Consider the following 23,358-nt stretch of genomic DNA (forward strand, 5'->3'; position numbering starts at 1 on the left):
GTGTTGATACTCTGCCTGGAAGCACTGCTGTGCTGTTACACGTAGTGCTACTCTACAGGAACTGCTGCTCTACAGTGACTGCTGCCCTTCTGAGCTAACCTGCTGCCTGCTGCCCTCTTGCCTGGGGAAGAAGAACTGGACCTGCAACTCATCCTGAACCCAGGAGGCCACAGTGACTTAAGAGCTAATCTGCTGGCCTCCTAATCTCAGCTTCAGGGACACAAAAGGCTCCCTAACAGCTGCTGGACACATGGTCAGTTAGTTTCTTACCCTCAAGTGATGCCCCTCAGGTCCTGGATCTTTAGTGTGGCTCTAGAGCTCTTGAAATCAAGCTTTGGGCTATTCAGGACAAGTCGCACCAGAACCATGTCCCTTGCCTCGAAAGTCAGCGCACGTAGCCACCAGTCTCTCTTTTCGCACAGCTAACATCAATCGCTGTGGAGGACTGCCGATGCAAAGCTCCAGCCTGCCATCCGCGACACCCAGCCTGCTCTTCGCGCTATGTTGACCACCGCCAGCAGCACTCTCCATGCTCCCTGTGACCCTCTCTACTGCAAACAGAACTCTTAGCACAGTCTTGGGAAGGTACAACTTCAGCAGCACTAATCTGGGACTGTATCTGACCCGCACTCCATCATGGCCTGCATGAACTTTTGATGTTGACCTGGTCCAATGTGACCAGATATCCCTGTTGGTGATTTTTGCTTTTAGGTGCTATTTTACAGTTCAGTCTTAAAAATTCATACCTTCAGGTCTACCGATTGGATTTTTGTCATTTTGGTCCTGTTCATTGATTGCATTTTGCTCTATTATCCTGATCTACTGTGGTATCTTATTGTTTGACGTTTTACTCAAATACTTTACACATTACCTTTAAGTTAAGCCTTACTTTTCATTGCCAAGCTTTCAGTGGGTTGAGCACAGGTTAATTTTTGAATTACTTGTGCCTTATCCTGACTACGATTGTGGTTGCTGCTTGAATAGGGCTCACACCACAGTCAACAGGTAACCCAATTTCTAATACCTATTGACAATATTAAAATTGATTATTGGCTAGGATTCATGAAGCATATGTCTGGACATATACTGATGGCTGATTCCAGACTCCGACGGCCACACTTGCTTTTGGTGGTGACTTCTGATGGTCAGTTCACGTCTCAATCCTAGCCTCAAAATGCTGGAGGAGAACCATGACTCTACCATGAAGGAACATCTGACAATTAAAATATTGGTCAGAGTAGGACACACTAAAATATTACAGGAAGTCCCAACAAAATGCTCTAATATCACACCATGTCATGCTAGGCTTGATATGACAGAGAAGAGGTTGAATGTTTTTGGGGACCAACTGAATTCCATCTCTGGCTGCCGATCTTTGGTGCGATGTAGGATGGGAAGATTGTAACAGATGGGACAACATCTATATTTGTGACACTCCTGATAATGTCAAAGGAAAAAAACATTCTGGGCATTTTGGCGCAGACCACCTGCTTTGATGAGGGCCTAAGTGGGACAAGTAGTCAGCAAAAACGGTTCTCCCTCCTCCACTGTCAAACACTCTTCTCCCATAGAACTGTTAAGCCACACTTTTCATGAATACCTTAGCCATTAATCCTCCTAATTCTTGGATGTACTCTGAGGCGATGCACATCTTTATTAAAATCATTACCATGGACTCCAGAATTACGGTGGTCTCAGTCTCCACAAGAAATGGTACTAAAGCCATCTTTGCCTTCAGGTTATCTAGATTGTAGAATTCATCAGAAATTGTGAAGTAGTAAGCGGTGATTTGAAGTTTGTGATTGTTTTTATATAGTGCTTACTACCCTTGATGAGGTATTTAAGCACTTTTTGGTGACTAGTGCACTACTACAGAAAACGGAAAAAAGATTATTGGGGGATGCCTCTACATGCCATTCTTGACACATTTGTATATCAATAATGAGAGGGCATTACTCAAAGTTGTAGGCTTCAATCTGTTGGATATTTGGGGATTGCCTCACCTGCCCCCTTTAGGTAAGATTACACATTTGTATCCTGTGTCCATGGGATGAAGTTTAGTATTGGCTTAGCCCTGTTTTTAAATTCAATGCTACCAGTTGTATACTCAAGGAGGTATTTCAGATCATGCCTGAGTGTGCTAAAGTTACATCAAGGACATGTGGTTGTTTCAAAGTTCATGAACGGCCACCACATTTAGAATCAATGTATTTCCCATCTTGGAATGGAAAACCTATGATATTTGATATCCATAATGGTCTCCTGGTGTAGAGGAAGCGGCCAAGAGAGATGCGGTATACTGCGGATGAAAGGAGGAGCTAGTAAGTGACCCTTTAGGATCGCCTGGACGACTGTAGAAGCCTCTTAAGAAGTATTAGAATAAAAATAAGAAAAGCAAAGAAATAAAAGGGGAACAGTATGTTACAATCTAAAGGACTGACCAACCAGGCCTGACCTAATTCACCCTCATCTTCAGGTGCCTGTGCACACATGATCAGAAAAAGCTGTCATTCACAAGAGAGAGGATGACTGATGGCAACTGAACCTTTACCCCATGCACTTCACTTTCATGAATGGAAGCAGAGTGTAAATGACACTCAGACAGACCAATGCATTGACAGAAGAGAGCTGACCCAAAGGCCCTCTATGTATTTTTATGGATATAAATGTATGAATAGACTAGATCTATGGCATTGGACATAATATATCCATATCGAAACCAAGTCCTAAAGTTTTGAGCGTAAGCTTTTTGCACAAGGCGACTATCGGAAACAGCCATAAAGTTAGGAAGGGGTCAAAATTAAAGTTGGCCAATCAATATACCTACAGCCTAGCAATAATTTGGACAGGGCATACCTTCTATATCCATGGTTTGTCACACTGGGTGGCCAACATCAAAACAAATTGCCCACCATGGTAATCTGTGAGATTCCATCTAACAAAATGCCTAGCTGAAGGTTTTAAAATAGAGTAATCAAGATCCACACTTAAATGCCTAATAGTGTTCTCATCTACTTTTTACCAAAAATATGTTAGGTCTAGTGGCTTTGTCATAACATTTAATAACAAATAGATCAGGTGCATAGCCATGATCATTATCACTGGCTTGACACCATAACTAACTTCTGTAATGAGCATACATTTTGCCTCAAGCTAAAACCTGCAATTCAAGCAGTGTTTGTAGCAGAACAACACAAATTCATCCCTATCAAGTCCTGTACTAAGGAAAAGCTACATGTGAGTGGATCCTAAATTTCTTCCTCACTTTCAGTAGGACTGTTAAAGCTCTATTTTGTTGATCACAATGGGTCAGGCAATGGGTGCACTGCCAATCCAGTCCTAAGGTCAGGCAATGGGTGCACTGCCAATCCAGTCCTAAAGCTCGATCTAGGTTAGTGTAGCATTTGCCTTTTAAAAACAGAACTGCACTCTGAAATTTAAAACATCTTCTTTTGGCATAAAATGGAACAGGGTGTCATTAGCATGGATTGGATAGCCAACCTAGTCTAAGTCTATAAAGTTGGTAAAAAGTGCCATGCTGATAAAGAAAAGTGCTGTAGACAAAGTTAAGGCACAGGTTACTCTCCATGTGATGTTGGCAGTATCTGAGAGCAAATGAGGGAGATTAATTAAAAGAGTATCATTTGGAATAACTAATGCAAAGCAGAACAGTACAGTTTAAGAACACCAGCTCTTTCTGACATTGTTTTAAGAAGCACTTGATGGTCAACAGTAAAAAACTGCAGCCAAGAGATCCATTTAGAATCTGAGCACAGGGATGTTTTGAACATGACTATTCTTCCCTTGCGTTTATACGAAGTGTCATATGCCCCTTCCACAGTCTTGATAATATTTAATTCACAGTTTCACAATTTCAGAATGTAAACATTTCCGACGTTCATTATTTGTTACACATTATTGCTGGTACTCATTTATCTTAAACAACTAACAACCATTGACAAAGAAAATAGTACTGTCAGGTTTTAGGTGTATGTCAGTTGTTGTGTTATATATAAGGATACAGTACCATCTCAGAAAGATACAAAAAATGCTGGTCGAGTGACACACTATGGGAAAGAGAAATGTACTTTTCATTTCCCTTTTTAGAAAGCTCCCACTTTTTTCATCCCACTTTCAAACCTGTCTGCACATATTTCCATATGACTGATTGCAGCCAGCAGGTGTGGGTGCTTCCCGAAACCTGGTTAGAGCATTTTCTTCCAAGTCTATACTGCATGTGGTGCAAGTCGCTTGGCCTAAAGTTGTAGCGCTGTACAATTTTCACATTACAGGCACTGTTGAGCATGTTTATGCAGTAAGATACGGGGACATTTTCAATTTCTTTAATATTTTAAGACTATAATTTACCACTGCTTTACAAACTTTGCTTTCTCACTAAATTGGTTTGCGCCATTTGCTAATTGTTTTTTTTATTCTCTGGAGGAGGATCTCCCAAACTTCATGTTTGTCCATTAAGCTTGCTCACTTCGCTACCTACATAAAAATCATGACCAACGTTTACAAAATGCTACTTTTAAATGTCACCAACTGCTACTGGCCGAGTACACACAACTCATACTCTCCCTCTCAGACAAGAGGCCCAACAGAAGAGTTAAGTTCACCGCCTGCATGATCAAAGTTGCTAAATGGATGGGAGTCAACTGTTTGAAGCTTAACACTGAAAAGATAGAACTAGTAATTTTCGTCAAGAACACTTTGCCATAGGACTCCAATTGGTGACAAACTCGCACCCACAACCACACCCAGCACCTATACCAGGGACCTCACAATCATCAACAGCAAACTGGACATAAATGCACAAGTCAGCACCATCACTACACTCTGGAATGGCTAAGGAGGATCTTAAAAATGGCTCCTAATCTACACTAGAAAACCGGTCACTAGCAAGTTAGGCTACCGGAACAGCCTCTACTCTGAGATCACAAAGAAACCCACTAGAAGACTAGAAATCATTCAGAACTCAGCAGGTTTACTCATCCACAACATCCCACATAGTGCTCACATTACACCACACCTCAGGGAGCTTCACTGACTCCTGATAAACAAACGCACTCATTTCAAACACCTCACAAACTCAGTGAAGGCACTAGACAACTTAGACACTACGTATCTGAATAGTTGCATCTCCTTCCACCAACCAGACTAGACACCACTGTTCCGCAGGACGCCAATCTGCATACATTCCATGCATACGCAGATCTAGGATGATGGGCATTCTATTACATCACTCATAAAGTGCAGAACAACGTCCCACTCCACATCGGAGCTTCCTTCTTTCTATTCTTCTGGAATTCTGGCAGAAGCTGATTCTCCAATCAAACAAATTAGAGGTGTGTCAGGACACTGACATGAGTCAGGCTTCAGCCTGAATCCTGGCTCTGCCTCAGATTGAGGTTCTGTTATAACCTTGATCCAAAAAACAAGCCGATCTTTCATGCGGCTTTTTCCTGCCTTCCTCCCTCTTCCCAGGATGTGGTGTTATGGCCAGAGCTGTAGACTGTGCAACTCGGTATCCAGATTTAAGCCTTGGCACCGAACCAACAGTAATTCAGGTTAGTGATGCAGTCTCTGTTTACATTTCATGTTTTTTAGCATGAAAAAACATGTGAAATGTAAACAGGGACTGCATCACTTATACTACACTTCAAGTGTAATTTAGTTTTGCCAGATGTTATTTTTCTGTAGGTTTTTTCATGCAACATAGAATTCTTGTCTAGTGCATACTGTGAACTGAGTAACCCATAGGTGTCTGGGTGGAATTGGGTTGAGGATGTCAATTCATAAAGGGGCACAGTTGAGGGCTTCATAGTTGAAGATGAAGGCAGTGAGAGTTTCTCACATTGCATGGCCTTGGTTCATAAATGTGTGCATATTACATGCTGATCAAATGCTTGGCCTCTGTGCAGCACACAGAGCGATGGGAACAAGTGTTGCTTTGTTGGGTTGGCCTGCAGTTGCTGCTTCTGTCTATCGGCAGTGGAAAGGATGGACTTTTGCCTTGCTGTGGGATCCTACTTAAGAAGATTCTCCAAGGGCTTGAAGTAGAGTTTGCCTCCTGTTCTGAAGTTTCAGGGACACAAAGACTTTACCAGCACCTGGCTTCCTCTGCTGGACTCCTGCCAAAGGGTGCCAATTCCAGTTCCTGGGTGAGCGTTGTTGCCAGTGATGCCGTGACATGCACCGAGGCCGTAGGCACCTGTTCGTAAAGTAAATGACCCACTGCACAGACTGCACCCCAGCTCAGACAGCCACCGACACCTGCAAGTTATTGTTCTTCCCAACGCCAGAGTTTGCACTTATGCCGGACGTCACCAGCGCCTGCATCGCGTGATCGCGGAGCCAATAACCGATGAGGGTGACTTCCTGAACTCATCAACACCAACTGCTGAATGGAACTGACTCCTCACTGTCGCCTCACCTCCCCTGCCAGCCCAAACTCGATGCCTCGTGGACTCAACATCTCACCTCCCATAAGGCAGTAAGGAGCTAGCCCTCGCCTTGGCCCATCAACGCTTCCCCTCCATGATGCTGTGCACCCTCCATTGACTCTGATTTCCAAGGTACTGTTACTTAGGGATCAATGTGACTCCGTGGCCGGCCTGTACACCTTGCAGTCAGTGGTGTGCTTGGGATTTGTGCCTGTCACAATGTTGTAATAGCCCCAGTTAAAGCTGTATATAATGCTTACTACCCCTGATGAGGCATTGATGCGTGTTGAGGCAAGTAGCACTTCACCCATGGGTTTATGTTTAGAGTTAAATAGCAGATTATTAGTTGAAAGGCAGTCAATCAGTTTTGTTCATGTCTCTTTTTTCCTATACTCAGTGTCACTGTAATTATGTGATTGTGCAGCCGTTGCATAATTCGCACTATTATAGACTAGCTGTATTTTCCATATAATCCTTCATCTGCTACATAACCTGTGGATTTTAACATAAAAATATTCTACCTCAAATGGTTCAAAAGTTGCTAGAAAAACAGCGACACATGTTGCCTTACAGTAAAGGCCCTTTGCAAAGTATGACTGATTATCTTTCTGTTTCTCATGGCTAAATATAGGTGTTAAACTGTTACTAATGAAGTACAACCAATGCCCAGACCTGCGTTAACAAGTGTAAAAATGAAAAAAAATATGTAATACTATCACAAAATAGTATGTATTAGCCACATAACTTGCCTTTTCCTGCCCCATAATGTACTCAACCGTGCTGCATAATTAGGCTCTGAGTAAGCTAATAAACTTAGATTTTACCTTTGCACCGTTCCAAATTTACTTTTACGACGATGGCATGGCATTACACACAATATAACAGTGAATTGTGAGAATCAAAAAGTTAGCAAAATTTAAAAAAAGCAGAGCAGCAAATTACATTTGTTGAAAGGCCTCAGTGCTCTTATAGAAAAGAAAGCACAAACTCACAAATGTTAATGTCAGAGGCCACTCCATGCCTTAACAATGAAAAAGAACGACAGATATACTATTCAATTTGACCAGAAGGCAGTAGGTTCACACGGGGAAAATCTCCAAAGAGCGCCTGTTATGAATGTATTGAGAGACGAAAATGTTGATGTTGCGAGACAAAAAAAAAACTGAATTGACTTATGCGTATCTTGCCCTTTATCAGGGTGCTGGTTGTTTTTTTTTTAATTAAAAAATATCACATGAAAGAGATAAGTGCTCAGGACCTAGAGCTGCACCTTCAGCACCTCCCCACCGAGCTGTTAATGTGTTTCATATTCAGTGCTACGGCTTCGGCTGCCACGCCTTGAACGGAGCCTCAAGGGGTGCTTTTAGCCCCCCCAAGGCTTCCACACTGAGTGTATCAGAAGGGTCGGGGATGGGCGCAACTGAGAGCTATTAACTATCTGTACCTACACAGGGGCGATTACTCTTCCTCTACATTGCAGTCCGCTTTCAAACAGGTGCACATTTTTTGTTAAATGGTGAGAGAATGTGCGTTCGTTCTTTACTGGGGTTAAACATACGGGAGCAGGAAATAAAATACCACTCTTTCATGTTGGGAAAAGCAGCATTTGATTATAAAAGTGTTTTGTACATAGTGCTTTTATTTAATCACTTTAGCTAAAACAGTATCCTTCGTTTTTATAATTAAATCTAACATGAAATGTACACATAAAAAATGTTCTGTGCCTTTAAAATCCTACATCACTTAATGGTTGCAATTGTTTATCTGATGGTATATTGTGGCTGTGCAGAGACAGCCTGGGTTTGCACACCTCATCCACTTCATGTTGCTTCTCTGTAGAAAGGTGCGTCGTTAGAAGCACGACCCATCCCCCAGTCTGAGTTAAGAGCGGACGGGTCTTTAGCTATGCTAATGTCACCCCTTTTGTTGTGCGTAGAGGTGCATTTGCATCTCTGGCCGGGCATCCTGAAGTCCTGCCTCGGGTTTCCTCTCGAAGCAGGAAGGATTCACAGAAACAGCAGAGCATTCGATACTTTTTTCAGAAGGCCTCTCGGAGTTTAGAGAGAAGCTAGCCACGCACATCTCTCTTTTAAGGTTTTACGAGTTTAAGCATTTAATCTCCATGTGCCTAAAACTTGTTTAATGTAACTGGTGCTTATGTAAAGTGCACCAAAACCATTTGGGTCGGGTTCACCTACATAAACTGCAAAAAAAGCCATAGTGTTGCCTGATCAGAAACATCAATAATAAACATTGCACTATGAGGTTTGCCAGGCGTGTTTCCTAATGGAAAGAGCTACTCCAATATACACAATAATTTAGACACAATTGGGATGCGCAAAATAAACAGGCGTATGTTGTGTTACATCAAGCGTGGATATATATTTTTTTGTATTTTCTCTTGAGTTTAACATAGGGCTTACACAAGCTTTTCTGGTGCACTGAGCCAAGCACCTGCTTCTGTGGGCCTGTACTGAGTAAAGAAAACTCATTTACACCAGATTTCTCTGTTACTGCATTATTTTTAGTTATTATAGCTCCATAACAGTAGTCAAAGGTTACCTGTATCTGTTTCTGAGCTGTGCTGTCTGAAACTAAAGCACCTATCTAGAAAAATATAATTAAAAGCCCAGAACCTAAGCCTGGGACATATTTATCATCATATCATGCAGCGCAGAAAGTGACTTTGCTGCACTATGTAATAGGGAAAAGGCAGGATTACGCTGTATTTAACATTGTGCAGCACCCTTCTGCTTTTCCCTGTGCTGGTGCACAATGTGCTGCCTAGCACCAACGCAGGCACTCTTGCACCATGGTGCAAGGGTCACTGCATTGCTTGCATGATTGTTTTTGTGCAGAAAGGCGCCCCTATCTGAGCAAAAACAATCCCCTGAGACATTTTCCTCTTTCCATGTGTGCTGCAAAATGCAGGATAAAATGAGGGGAAATAAACGTCTTTCTCCTCATTATCCGCTATATGTATCAACAAACCATTTTGCATTTCCTAAATAGCGAATTTTAAGGAATCGCTATTTAGGAAATGCAAAACGGTATGTATGTACAAAATCGCTTTCCAATAGCGATTCCTTAGCATTCCTTAATTTGAGATTAGCAAATTGTCAATCGCAAATTACCCCTTCATTTCCATGGGCCAGGAGGCCCATAGGAATGAAAGTGCAATTTGCAATTAGCAATTTGCTGATCGCAAATTAGGGATGTTTCCAAGGGTGCAGGGGTGTCTCAAGAACACCCTGCTGCACCCCTGAAAAAGACATTTGGGGGCATATGGCGCACATACATGCCCTAAGGGCATGTATGGGCGTCATATGGCACCTTTGGTTTTTATCAAAAAAGATTTTTGATAAGAATTCGCAAATTACCACCAACTAGAAGTTGGTGGTAATTTGCTAATCCTTAATGGCATTTTTTGCATTTTATTTGTTTGATACATTGCATTTAAGGAATCGCAAAATTTGCAATTCCTTAAGTGCAATCGCAAAATAAGGATTAGCAAATTTTGCTATTCCTTATTTTGCATCAAACTAGTTTGATACATTCCATTTGTCTAATTAGCATTCGCAAAGGCCGAAATTCGCAGAATTTCGGCCTTTGCGAATGCTAAATAGCTTGATACATATAGCGGTATGTCTCACCTGCAGAGGCATAGCCGTTTTGGCGCATTCCCAGGTCTACCACTTATGGTAAATCTGGGAATGCATCAAAATCCATGGGTTTTGCATGGGAACAACTATGCACCACCCATGAAATACCTCCCTGGGGTACAGTTACTCTTGAGTTATCAAGCCACTTAGGGCCATGGAATATGGCCTTGCAGGACTTAACGAATCGCCTCGGATGCGTTGCATTGATTTAGCACCACGTTGTGCGGCCCTTGATTATTAAGTGCAGGACAGAGTATGGGAATTTGATTTGAGTACCTATTGCTTTGTTGCTGTAGCAGGTGGAGTGGTGCCATGGGATGCACCATTGTGGCACACCTGCTCCCAGTCATACATTGAGCAGCACACCACTACAATGAGCAGCACACCACTTCACTACTGCCTCTCCCGTCTACAGCGCCAAGACACCCACGGGTATTTATGCGCTCTACAAATTGCTTAAATAAATAATTAAATAAATATAAAACTTTATAAATACATAAATGGTGAAGCAACATAAGCCGCTTCTCGCATACTTCTGTAAATGCCTCATTCCCAAGAGTGCTGTGCTTGTGTCACTTCACTTTGAAGCACTTTACATGAGCACCAGTTAAGTCATGTACAATTTCTTTAGGCACAGGGAGATTAGGTGATTTGACCAGAATCACAGAATGTCAAGCTAATGTCAAGAATTGAGTTTGAAGTTTGCAGCTCTAGCATAACACCACATCCTCTCCACCCTTCCGACTTGAAGTCCATCGCACTCATAAGGAAGGCCTAGGCTACTGCAGTATGTTGTAGTTAAACTAGTATGATCTTGGTAGGCAAACTATATTTAAATACACAGGAAGGGCAAATTGAAGTGGACATCAACATGAAGGTGCCCATTTTACAGCAGAACTTTGCACCTTAGCTGAAGCACTAAGTCCAAACTGTAATACGTATGGGTGCCAATGCAGTAGGAAGGGCACTGTAAGCCCAAATGCAAGCTAGGGATTTCGTCTTCTATCCACCTCCCCTTTTTTTGGCTTTTAAAGCATACCCACTAATTAGGGTGAACCAGGAGTCTGTGCGTCTGCACCTACTTCACTACGGTTGATATATATCATAGTGTACGTTTTATAATTGAATAAGGCCAAAGAGGCTCTGACAACTTCTTTATATACTGTGATCAATAGTGGCAACGTCAGTGATTTTTCTTTTCCCCATCCCCGCTGTTGATAGTGTTGACCCCTCACACGCCCCCACCCTACTGCCAGCAAGAAAAATAAATGTCATGATGTGGTCTGTTTTGGCTGCATCATAGTGCTTTAAAAATGTTGAATTTCAATTTCATCCACGAGGCACAGCAGGCATGCTGCTGTACAACAGGGCAAAAAAACTCTGTCAAAGCCAGTAGCTGTCTCGTAGGTGACACCGGTTGGCTTTGCCAATGCTTGTTATATGACCGGTCTTCACCAATCTATGGGAATGAAGCTGATTTAATTTGTAAAGCGTTAGGAACAGTTTGAGCAATTCAATTAAATGTAATTTCAACTTATGGCAATATTTGAATATATTTTTTAGGAATGTCACTAATGTTCCAAGAACATGCTTTTTCTGTTAAAATTAAACTTCCCATTGCTGTGGGCATGACATTACTGCAGTACGTCATCTGAGAGAGCATAGCTGTTAGCACAATGCAACTCTAGGCACTCACTCATCTAGCCATCATCTTAAGAACGAATTCCAAAGTGCATAATAATATGTAATCAAATTTGTAAAAAACGATCAGATCAGTTTATATTGTATCATGTTTTAATGCACCATCATTCTTTAATTACAGATGAGGGTCATACCACAATAGTGATGTAATCTGGGATTCAAATCGTATCCAAATTGCTTGTAACAATGTTAAACAATTTTTAAACTCAAACAGTCTGAATTCAAAACTTTCATGTAAATACAGTTTTACTTTATTAAATGGGGAAAATGTTACTTTGCATGAAAAATATGTTTTAACCCCGGGTTTGCAGCTTTTCCTTTGAAATATTTGTGCTATCTGCTGCTAACTTGGGTTCCTGGTGAACAAAGTGTGTTTAAAATGCAAAGTGTGTTTAAGACTGCAGTACCGCCTCCTGTCTATGGGGGCAGAGGGAGCAAAAATATAAACACACTTTCTGAAACACAGGTCCCCACAAGACAATTTTTTAAAAAGTTGTAAAAATTGGCACAGATGTTCCTGACGCCATTTTTTATCATTTGAAGGACATTACCTTGTGGGGACCTGGGTTCAGAGGCTGGGGAATTTTTTCCGGGCCTGGACTTCCATCACGGGCAACGAATGGGTTTTGCAAATGGTTTGAGGTTTTCACAGAGTACATTAACTTTCTTGTCTTCGTAGTAGACTGCAATTCCTCCACTCTCAGTCTACCGGCCAGGAAGGTCTCGAAGATTAGTCACAAGTGGAGATGATCCTTATACAAACAGCAGGTATTGCTCAGGGATTTAGTCGGATTGTGGGCCTTCTTTCTGCCTCCAACTAGGTCATCTTCCCGGGGCCCCTCCGTTATCGAGTTAGGCAACGCCTCAAAGCGGGGTATTTGCGCAGAGGTTGCCCCCCCCCCCCCCCCTTAATAAGAAGGCGCTCCCTTCTTATTAAAGGAGCCCAAGCTTGGGGACCTCGCTGACTCAGGAGAAGTGGCACAAGGAGGTCTTGTTGGTGAGCCTTTTGTCAAGGAGCTGGGTAAATTTGCTAATACTTTTACCTTCCTTGACAAGGCACAGTCATCAATCAAGAAGATCTTTCCTCGAGTTTTCCGCGGGCCGGTCGAGGTAGAGGCTACTCGAACGGAGGTTACTTCAATCAAACCTCAAGAGGGTAAGGCTCCAGACAGGGTCAATATCAGGACCAGTCCTGTTTTGGCAACTTCTACCCTGCGAGAACCAGGCGTGGCAAGGGCAGAGGATACAGAGGAGCCGCAGACCCAGCCAATACCGGTGACTGTTCTCCCTTCTTCCAGGTTAAAGTTAAGATAGAGGCTGGGGAATTTTTTCCGGGCCTGGACTTCCATCACGGGCAACGAATGGGTTTTGCAAATGGTTTGAGGTTTTCACAGAGTACATTAACTTTCTTGTCTTCGTAGTAGACTGCAATTCCTCCACTCTCAGTCTACCGGCCAGGAAGGTCTCGAAGATTAGTCACAAGTGGAGATGATCCTTATACAAACAGCAGGTATTGCTCAGGGATTTAGTCGGATTGTGGGCCTTCTTTCTGCCTCCAACTAGGTCATCTTCCCGGGGCCCCTCCGTTATCGAGTTAGGCAACGCCTCAAAGCGGGGTATTTGCGCAGAGGTTGTCCTTACTCCCACAAGGCGGTGCTTTCTGAGGAGGCACAAGAAGAAATTCAATGATGGGTTCAGCACATGTAAGCCTGGAACGGTCGAGCAATATTTGGGTCTGCCCCGGATCTGGTGATAGAGTCAGGTGCCAGCACTGTGGGCTGGGGAGCCAGGTGCAGCTGTCTGCTGTTGGACGAGAGATTCCATCCAGTCATATGTCCTCTTAAAAATGGACAATATATCCGCGTTTCGCTATGTTAATCACTCTGGGGTCACGAGGTCCAAAGCTCTCTGGCCGCCCGATCTGGCTGCCGGTTTCTGACAAAACTGCCTGGATCACCAAGTATCGGTCGTGGTGGAGTACCTCCCGGGCCAGGAGAACCAGGTGGCGGATTTTCAATCATGCAATTTCAGGGACTCGAGCCTCTGGAAGCTGGACCCAGATGTTTTCCGGAGGTTAAATGACCTTTGGGGTCCCTTTTCAATAGGCCTTTTTGCCTCAAGGCTCGACTAACAACTCCCTCGGTTTTACAGCTGGAGGCCGGATCCGTTGGCAGTGGTCAAGGACGCCTTCCTCCAAGACTGGAGTCAGGAGAAAGGGTTTGCTTTTTCACCTTTCGCAATGATCACGAGGGTGACAGTTCGGATCAGAAGGCAGCGAGCGGAGGTGGTGATACTCACCCCCTTTTGGAGATCTCAAGTCTGGTTTCCGGTTCTTCTGGAACTTTTTGGGGATTCTCCAATCCTACTCCCCCACTTTCCGGATCTCCTCCTGAGCCCCGACCCAGCTCCTCATCCCCTGAGTCAAGGGAACTCTTTGTGGCTCATGGCGTGGAGGATTACAGGAGACAATGGGAAGTCCCGGGCCTTTCAGGAAACACAGTTAAACGTTACAGGTCCTCTTGGAGCAGGTGGTCCTGCTGGTGTGCGCAACGGAGTCTCAACCCCTTGGATAGCAATGTGGTCCACATCTTGAATTTTCTGACCCACTTAGCTTCTAGTGGCCTCGCGTACAGATCAATAAACACCTTTCGCTCAGCCATCTCAGCGTGCCATGTGCCACTTGAAAATGTAGCAGTTGGGGAACATCACCTTGTTTGCAGGCTTCCCTGAGGAATCAGACTAGCTGTGCCTCGGGAACCCAGGTATTCGGCCCTCTGGGATGTCAAGCAGGTTCTCAACTTGTTCTAATCTTGGCAACCTCTCGTTTTCTGTCACGGAAGGAGCTGTCGGCCAATTTGGCCATGTTGTTATGCCTTGTTTCCTGCCGTCGGGTTTCTGACGTACGAGCTTTGGATATCACAGCCAGGATTTTGAAGCCAAATGGAGTGACGTTCACTCTGCATAGAAGGACTAAGTGTTATACAAGGACAATCTCATATCCAGATTCCCCTAAATTGTGTATAGTACGTTGTTTGAAAGCTTATGAAGAAATGACTGAGGAGTTTCGTCTCCCTGGTGAATGACTACTCCTTATCGCCTTACGTAAACCGTTTAAGGCAGTTTCTTCACCCTCTATTGCCAGATGTGTTAGGTGGGTTATGCAAGAGGCTGGTATAAGTCTTAAGGATTTTTGAGCTCATTCAGCACGAGGTGCAATGGACTTGAAAGCATTTGGCTTGGGTGCCCATTTGTAGGATATCCTCAACACGGAGGATTGGTCTTCAGACATTAAAAATGTTCTACTTCAAGCCAGTGCTGGACATGGCTCACCTCGTGGTGAGCAAGCTTTAAACTAGCATAATCCTTGCCTCCAGTCCTGACATAGAATGAAAAATGTCCTAACTATCGTAAAGGAAAGTTTCAATTCTATTAAGGACTCGGAGGCGAGGATTATCCCACCCTAGAATTTCCATGATGGTACCCGCCCCGTATTGGAGTAAGTAATGCAGTTTGTCTTCTAGACTGTTCAGAATAATGATTATTGTCATTTCTTTTGTGGAATATCTGCCTTAATACTATTCGTATGCAGGCTTGACAATTTCTTTTTCTTCTTTAAGTGGCAATGTACCTTTGTCCTCGTAGGTTCGGATGCGAATAAACAGGACTCATGAAAGGGATCCAATGGCTGAATTCGCGTGACAAAAGATGATGAAGGGCCAGTGAGGACAGACTATGTTGGTGCTGGAGGGCCCCGATTGGAGGGCTTAGGACTATTCTTGATTGGACATTTTCTTTACTACATTTTTTTCCAAGGTTTCATGCGAAAAGTGGTTTTGTTTGTTAAAGTTGGCTGCTGTTAATGAAGTGAAGAGAGAAGGCATAATCCTCGCCTCCGAGTCCTTAATAGAATTTAAACTTTCCGTTACGATATTTATCATTCCAAACCTGTAAGGGTAGCTAAACAATGCCATTTAAGATATTTTGTATATTAAAATGAGTAGATGTTAGAAAGCCATCCATTTGCCCTGATCACCCCCATATTTTGCTGAATGATACTGGTGGTAACTTTCTCTGACTGTACCCTGGGCTTTGCTAACCAGGCCTACGGCCGGTGCTATGTTTAAAAAGGTATATGTAATAGGGTGCACTTATAATTGGCAATGACAGACCCTATAAGTCCCTAGTAGATAATAGGGCCAGGGGGTGCAATGTAAATACAAGTCTCTTGTGTATAATAGAGCATGGAGGTTTAGAGGCCCAGCAGATTTCCTGCCCCGCATGTGTGCGCCTGCTGTCCTTTTAAAGGAAGTCCTGCCTTGAAGCCTGTCTTTAAAAATGAATTCTCACAATTGGTATTGACAGGCCCTAAAAGTCCCTAGTATACAATAGGGCTGAGCGGTTTAAACTACCTATATGTCCCTTGTATATAATGTGGCATGGAAGTTTAAAGGTCTAGCAGATTTCCTGTACTTGCATGTGTGCACTGCGGAGTGCCTGCTGTCATTTTAAAGGTGTGCCCTAGGTTTCCCAGGGATAACTATACGTAGGGACCTTATAAGATGTTTTTTATGCCCCTGTGAGGAAAAAATTGCTCATTTAATTTTCTCCCCATTGAAGATACATAGCTCCATAGGCTAACATTGCAATATTTTAATTAGGTATGACTATTGCTAGGAAAGGAGTCCAGATATTGTTCAAGACTTAAAAGACTGGTATGGATAAATTCAACAACATGCCACAATTGAATTTATCACACGAGTACAGAAGAGGAGTTATAGAACTTTTTCTAATGCAAGCCAAAAGCCAGTCTTCTAGGAGAGCCTGCTGAATGGTCAGGCTTTGCTATGATTAGGTGATAAGTGGCCTGGCCGGAGCAGAGTTTATCTGATGGAGGGAGCTCTTAATATAAGGTGGATACGTCATAAAGAGGGGGCTAAGTAAATAAAACAGAGTCCAAAGAGAGAGCATAGCAATAAGGAACGCCAGGTGTACCTGCCCCCACATCCTGTGCCCCAGTCCGATTGCAGGATTAGGGCAGGAATTTGCAGAGGTCAGGGGAGGAGAGATAATGGAATGAGCCACACTGTGGGTTAATTTAGCCAGCACTTACACCTCTGGAGAGAAATCATCCAAGATGGATTTTGTAAGTGCAGTGCTTTGTGGGACAGGAAGAAGTCACACTTTAGAGGAAGCTGTCATGCTTTTGGATGGCACCCAACATTTAATGGACGGAGGTGCCCTACTGCGTGTCACCCCAGAACACTGAATAAATATGTGAGAGCTGTATAGTCTCTCAGATCTGCTGTCTGGAACTACAAAGAGCAGAAGGAATGCCCTACTGGAATCTAGATCTGCACCCAAAGGCTAGCACTCTAAATGACTGCACATGCTACACAATCTGGTACTGCAGCCCTGGGGATAGTGCCTTGCTTCAAGAAAGACTTCCTGCAAGCAACAGGTTGAGGGTCCACCTGCATCATCTTCACCAACAGTCCACATCCTGGAGTCTACAGTGGATTTATTAGGGATTGGCCATGTGCATTATGGCAATTGTAGTCCAGGCATCCCAGGGACCATGTAGGAGATTCCAGACCTTAGAACTGCTTTTTGGACACTTGGAACCTACAATGATACCTCCAGAAAGCACCTCCTGATGTTTGGAGAACTTTTGTGAAACATTTCCATGAGGTGACCGACCAGACCTCGAGAGCCAAGCCAACTACCATCAACCACGACGCAGCCTGGATTTCAGGTTCTTCCGACTAAATGTTTCGGAGCTCCAGACATCCAGAGTTGACCGTGGCCTTGCAAAAAATCAAGCTGGCGAACCCTTACTGAAACCGGACTGCTGTGAAGGGACAATCGACGTCGGAAGAAAAAGCTCCAGAAAAGTTTCCAAGTGTGAGGGTAATATTTTGACTTGGGACTCTCGCTTTGTGTATTCAACCAGGGCTCCATCATGGTCAGGCTCAAACTATTACTTTGTCCAGGTGAAGCACGACCAGATGCCCCAAAGTGGCGCTATCAGTTTTTGATCACTATAAAGTAGTTAATCTTTCAAAATTCATATCTCCGGTTCTCTACATTGGATTTTTTCGGTTTTGGTGTCTATTTGTTCATAAAAATATTTCCTATTCTTATAAATTGTGTGGGATTTTTATTATGTGCTTTGTCTTACAAATTTGATGTATTGGTGTTTTTTAAAGCTCTACACTCCCATCTCATAAGTTAGGCCTGACTGCTCGCTGTCAGCTACCAAGGTTTGAGCCAGGGGCTAATTTACCGAGACCTTTACTCGACCCTATAACGGTCACGGTTACTAGTGGTAGGTGCATACTTTCCCCTACCAATAACCCACTTTCCAACAGTAGAGGTCTTTCTTACAGCAACTATGGGTAAGGAGAAAAAAAAAGAGTGAGAAATGGGAGGCAGCGTGTAAGAAGCATCCTGAGAGATGCCTGGAGAAGTGAAATACTCTTGATTACAGGAGCCGATCTGTGAGAAGGAAGCTGTTATATCTAAAAGATTGTGGATGATTTGATTCTTAGTTCTTTGTTTTTCATTGTTTTGTGCGGAGTATAAGGAGGGAGATGTGCATTACCCTGAATTGTGGGCTAAGTGACGGGGTATGTCTGTGAAGTCATTAAACAAGTGTGGGTGGGTATGTGATATATTACGTTAATACACTGGGTAGGTTAGAGCTCATATGATTACTAAAAATATTGTGGTGTGGATGCCCATTCTGGAAATGTGTAAGGCTGAAGGATCAGTTTGTTGTTTAAGGAGATGATGTTATGTTATGTTATGTTAACACATTCTTCTATAGCGCAACAGCTGCTCCGAACGGAGTGTCCCGGCGCTTTGGCGAAGAGTTCCTCCAGGGGCAACTACATAACAGAAGTAAGGAAAGGCGAAGGCCCTATCGAGTGAAAAGCCAAGTCTTCAAAGCCTTTCTAAAAGACATAAGGCTAGGGATCTGTCTCAAAGAGAGGGGAAGCTCGTTCCAGGCACGAGGAGCCAGATAGTGAAAGGAGCGGCCGCCCAGTCTAGCGCGTTTGATGGTCGGAGCCAGCATTTTAGACAAGGAGGCAGACCTTAAAGCTCTGTTAGGTTTATAAAAAACAAGGCGTTTTCTAATGTAGCTAGGGCCAATGTCATGAAGGGCTTTGAAGGTCAACGTCAAACTTTTAAAAAGGACTCTCTTGGCTATAGGAAGCCAATGTAGTTCTTTTAACAAATCAGAGGCACCAGCACGTCTGGGGAGCCCATAAATGGCACGGGCCGCTGAATTTTGGACTACTTGAAGTCGTCTCACAAGGTATTTAGGGAGTCCTAGGTAAAGGGCATTTGCGTAGTCTAATCTGGACCCAATAAGTGATTGAACAATGACCCTTCTATGCTTGAATGAGATCAGTGGGAGAAATTTTCTGAGCATCCGAAGGATGCCGAAGCATTTCCCGGAAAGGCAAGATATTTGGGGTCCGAAAGCTAAGTCATTATCGACGATGATTCCTAAGTTTTTAGCTTTGGTACTCGCATTTGCAGGTGGGAACAGGTCTTGCGGCCACCAACTTTTCCAGTTTGGTTCAGTAGTACAGCCAAAAAAAAGCAGCTCCGACTTGTCGGAGTTGCATTTTAATCCATGCCCTCTGAACCAGCCAAAGACTGTCTCTAAACAGCTTCTGATGAGAGTCCCGTCAAACACCTCATTCTTGCCACATGTGAACAAGAGTTGGGTGTCGTCAGCGTAGGACACGATCTGAGCGCCGAAAGACTCCGCCACCTCTGCTAGGGGGGCCAAAAAGATGTTGAAAAGCAGGGGGCTAAGAATAGACCCCTGAGGGACCCCTACCTCCAGAGGTGCCATACCGGCGGAGTGAGGGGGCGCCCAGATCGTTTGTCGGCGGTCGGCTAGAAAGGATTTCAGCCAATTCCACACCGTCCCCCGAAGACCACACTCCCAGAGTCGTATTAGGAGGGTGTCATGGGGAACGGTGTCGAACGCCGCCGACAGGTCCAACATGACCAACATGGCCTTTCCTCCAGCATCCAACACCTCTCTAATAGCGACTGTGACTTCCAGTAACGCGGTCTCTGTACTATAATTAGTACGAAAACCAGATTGAGTGTTGTGTAACAGATGATTCTCCTCGATGAAATTCGAGATTGATCTGTGCACATGTCTTTCTGCCACTTTCGCCAGAGCGGGGAGGAGGGAGATTGGCCTGTAGTTGGCATGGATAGTAGGATCTAGGGCTGGTTTTTTTAGAAGTGGAAGAATGAGAGCACACTTCCATGGCCTAGGGACTACACCAGAAGACAGGGAGGAGTTGAGGATGGAGTTAATAAGACCATTTAGGGCTGGGGCTATTTTGTTGAGACATGAAGCTGGGCAAGGGTCAAGAGGTGAACCAGACTTCAATCCGGACAGATGGTCTAAAGAGGAGTCAAGACTCAGCGGGGGAAATTCCCAGAGAGTGGGGGTCAGAACAGGTTTTGAGGAAGAGTGGGCAGCTGGTGGATCAACCTTATTTTGTTTGGAATAGGCAGCAAGAGAAGCTTGGATAGACTTTATCTTATTAACAAAATAGAGAGCCAGTTCGCTCAGCCAAGGTTTTGAATGGAGCTGAACCGGGGTGCCTAAAGACGGTGACGTAAAATCTTTAACGATTCTGAAAATTTCTTTACATGTGTTTCCCGATTCATCAATGCGACGCTCGAGATAAGATTTTTTCTCTTTCCACAACAACTTATGGTAGGATCGAGTCAAATTTTTTAATTTTAATTTCTCCAAGGGATTATACTCCTTCCTCCAAGCTCTTTCAGCTCTCTTGCAGTTTTGGCGAGCTTCCCTGAGCTGAAAGGAAAACCAAGGGGCAGAGGGCCGTTTGTTCCCAGGTTTGGTTATTTTCTCGGGAACAAGAAACGCCAGTCTTCCCGTAAGCCAATCGACAAAGTGAAAGTACAAGGGTTTTCATTTGGTTGGGTCATTCACAACACAAATACCTTACACCAGGATGCGCTGACAGTGGGGGTGGTTCCTGCTTCAGGTTTTTAAGCTGTGCCATTTGCAACTCATGCACATACTTGTAGCTTTCAGAATTAGTAGCAAAGACGTAAGACATGCATCCATTTTCAGTTAAATTGTACTTCTTAAAAAGCATACACTAAATCTGAATACAGATGTCTCAATTCTTGCCTGAGCATAGGCACTGATTACAACCATGATATGGCCCAAAATCCTCTTTTTATTGTTGACAAAGTACTGCTCCACACATGTCAATGTTTAGCACCCACAATAAGAATAGAGTCACGTAATAACATACATATTTCGAAAATGGTGTACAAACATTTACCTTGTTTCCTTCATTTCATACTTACTAGGGAATGTTATAAAGGCTTGGCCTCTCATACGTCCAGTCAACACTCGGAAATGAATTTGGGGTTCATTTTTCTGCTGGAAACGAGCAAACAGGGAAAATAATTCCTTAGGTGTCACCCGAGGGCTGAGATTCTTCAAATAGAGAACCTAAAATAAGTTGACTGATTTTAGTTCCTGCAGGTAAACCATAAAAAAAACACCAAAACATGCCGGCCATTTCATGACGCTCTAATTTTACAATCAGAAGTATGGAAGGGCACAACCAAACAGATATGAAGTTGCAATTATAAAATCTGAACCATCCATGCAGCTTTTCCCTCCCTTACATTAACCCTTTGACCTGGTTTCAAAAGTGTAATGAACACCTATTGCGATCAATTTTAGTAAATTTGTCGGGATACAGTCGGCTGATTGTGAACATATTATCTGTTTAAAATAGCGAGTGCAAAATGGAGGTCAGCTGTTGCCCACAGAGAAACAGCATCCACTTAATTTTTCTTTTTTTTCCCTCTGTTCCCTTTGTTTACAAGTCCTATCTGAGAAGAATACAAAAGGTTGCCATCCAGAACAGTCCTAGAAGAGTGTGGCTGCTTGGTCACACATACGCATGGGCCAACAATGCATTCTTAGAACAGGGCAAGGCTTACCATTCTCTGAACTCCCTCTGAGAAGGAAACTCTGCTATAGGCTTTTTGGCTGTGAGTTTGAATTGTAAAGCTGCATTGGCACGGATTAGCAGTCAGTAGCAGTTCAACTCAAGAACAGTGCAAATATACTGGAGTTCTACCATCAACCTTCACCAACAAACACCTGTGTGGATCCAGCTGCGGTGGTTGCTGAACACGCAACGGTGTGGTGCACATTTCCTCAAGACTAGTACGAAACTTGATGCCCAGATAAAGCTCGGCTGGCCTGTCCTGTGGATGACTTTGCCCATGTGAAAGCTTGTAGCCAGACCAAGTAGTCTAGATACATGGAGTGCCAAATGTCCTCCATACCACTCACTAAAACCAGAGGAAGGCTGCATATGAAACCAACTACTTTCATGGACAAGGAAGCTCAGATGTACCTCTAACAGGTGAGTGCACCACCTCACTTGTACCGATGGTTGCTTTGTTACTTTTGCTCATCTTTCTAGAACCCCTCTACTTGCCCTCTGCCGCTTTGCAGTATCCACTACAGCTAATAGCTGTCCTGCTGTCATGTGAGTCTCCTGGCCTTGCACAAGTGAAGGAAAGGTTGCTACATGTAAAAGAAAGGTTGCTGTGGTCAACAAGGCAGGGAGAAAAGGGCATTAACAATGCAAAGAAGAAGTTACCGCAAGTACGCTCTTTTTGGTAGATACCTAGGGCTTTCCTGTCTTTAGTTTCTATTTTTGGTAAATTCTGGTGGTGTTTTTTCAGTATTTTCCAGTGATTTCAATACCTTAAAAAAACAGTGGTCATCAGTGGTTACCCATTTTCACGCCATTAAAAACAACAGAAACTGGTTTCCGGTGTTTATGGAACATTTTGCTTTTATTATTGCTTGCTTTCTGCACTGATAATGAATGACATATAGAAAGTGTGCGTGCAGTGTATGTGAGGTCCAAATAAATTTTTACAAATCAAACTTATTGTAGTACACCATAAAATACTTCTTCAGTGAGTCTTTGGTCATGCACACTCACTCTTTCCTCCCAATGTAAACTTTTATCTGTGAAAAGTCCCTCTCAACATTGACGGATGCACGATTAGAGCACAGGCTCCTTCGTGTGAAACAAACGATCAAACCAGGGCCGCAGCAGGCTGTGGCCAGATCATGGCTCAGACAAGGGCACATGGGAATGGTTCATCCACAGCAGAGGCAAGGAGGGGGCCTCAGTGAGCACCATATAGCTGCACTAAACTAGCGACAGCTGTTGCGTATGTTTTACCAAATGTAATTGCTCCCACATTCTCAATTCCCCTTTTGATTGCAGTAACAATAGTACTGCTGGAGGCCCTATCCCCCAAAGTTAACGCCAAACTGTAGATTAGGGCCTCAGTATGGTCTGTCTATTGCAGGCCTCTCTACCAACCCTGCAGTCATACACAAAAGAGGAGCTACTTACTCGACCAACCAGAAAGCACCTTGGGGCCTCTACAAGAGGTAGGAGAGCGCCATGGCAGCACAGTTTATTTTA

The 23,358-nt window shown here is 43.6% G+C and overlaps 1 protein-coding gene across 1 annotated transcript in view; it reads right to left on the reverse strand.

The window, feature by feature from the left end:
* Positions 1-23,358, reverse strand: part of RBM41 (RNA binding motif protein 41) — a 191,531-nt gene that overhangs the window by 81,199 nt on the left and 86,974 nt on the right. Inside the window, exon 6 of the mRNA XM_078688392.1 lies at positions 21,194-21,341. Coding sequence (XP_078544518.1) covers positions 21,194-21,341 — 148 coding nt within the window. The remainder of the gene's footprint in view (positions 1-21,193; positions 21,342-23,358) is intronic.

This window comes from Lissotriton helveticus, chromosome 4_1 (assembly GCF_964261635.1).
Source record: "Lissotriton helveticus chromosome 4_1, aLisHel1.1, whole genome shotgun sequence".
NCBI lineage: Eukaryota > Metazoa > Chordata > Amphibia > Caudata > Salamandridae > Lissotriton > Lissotriton helveticus.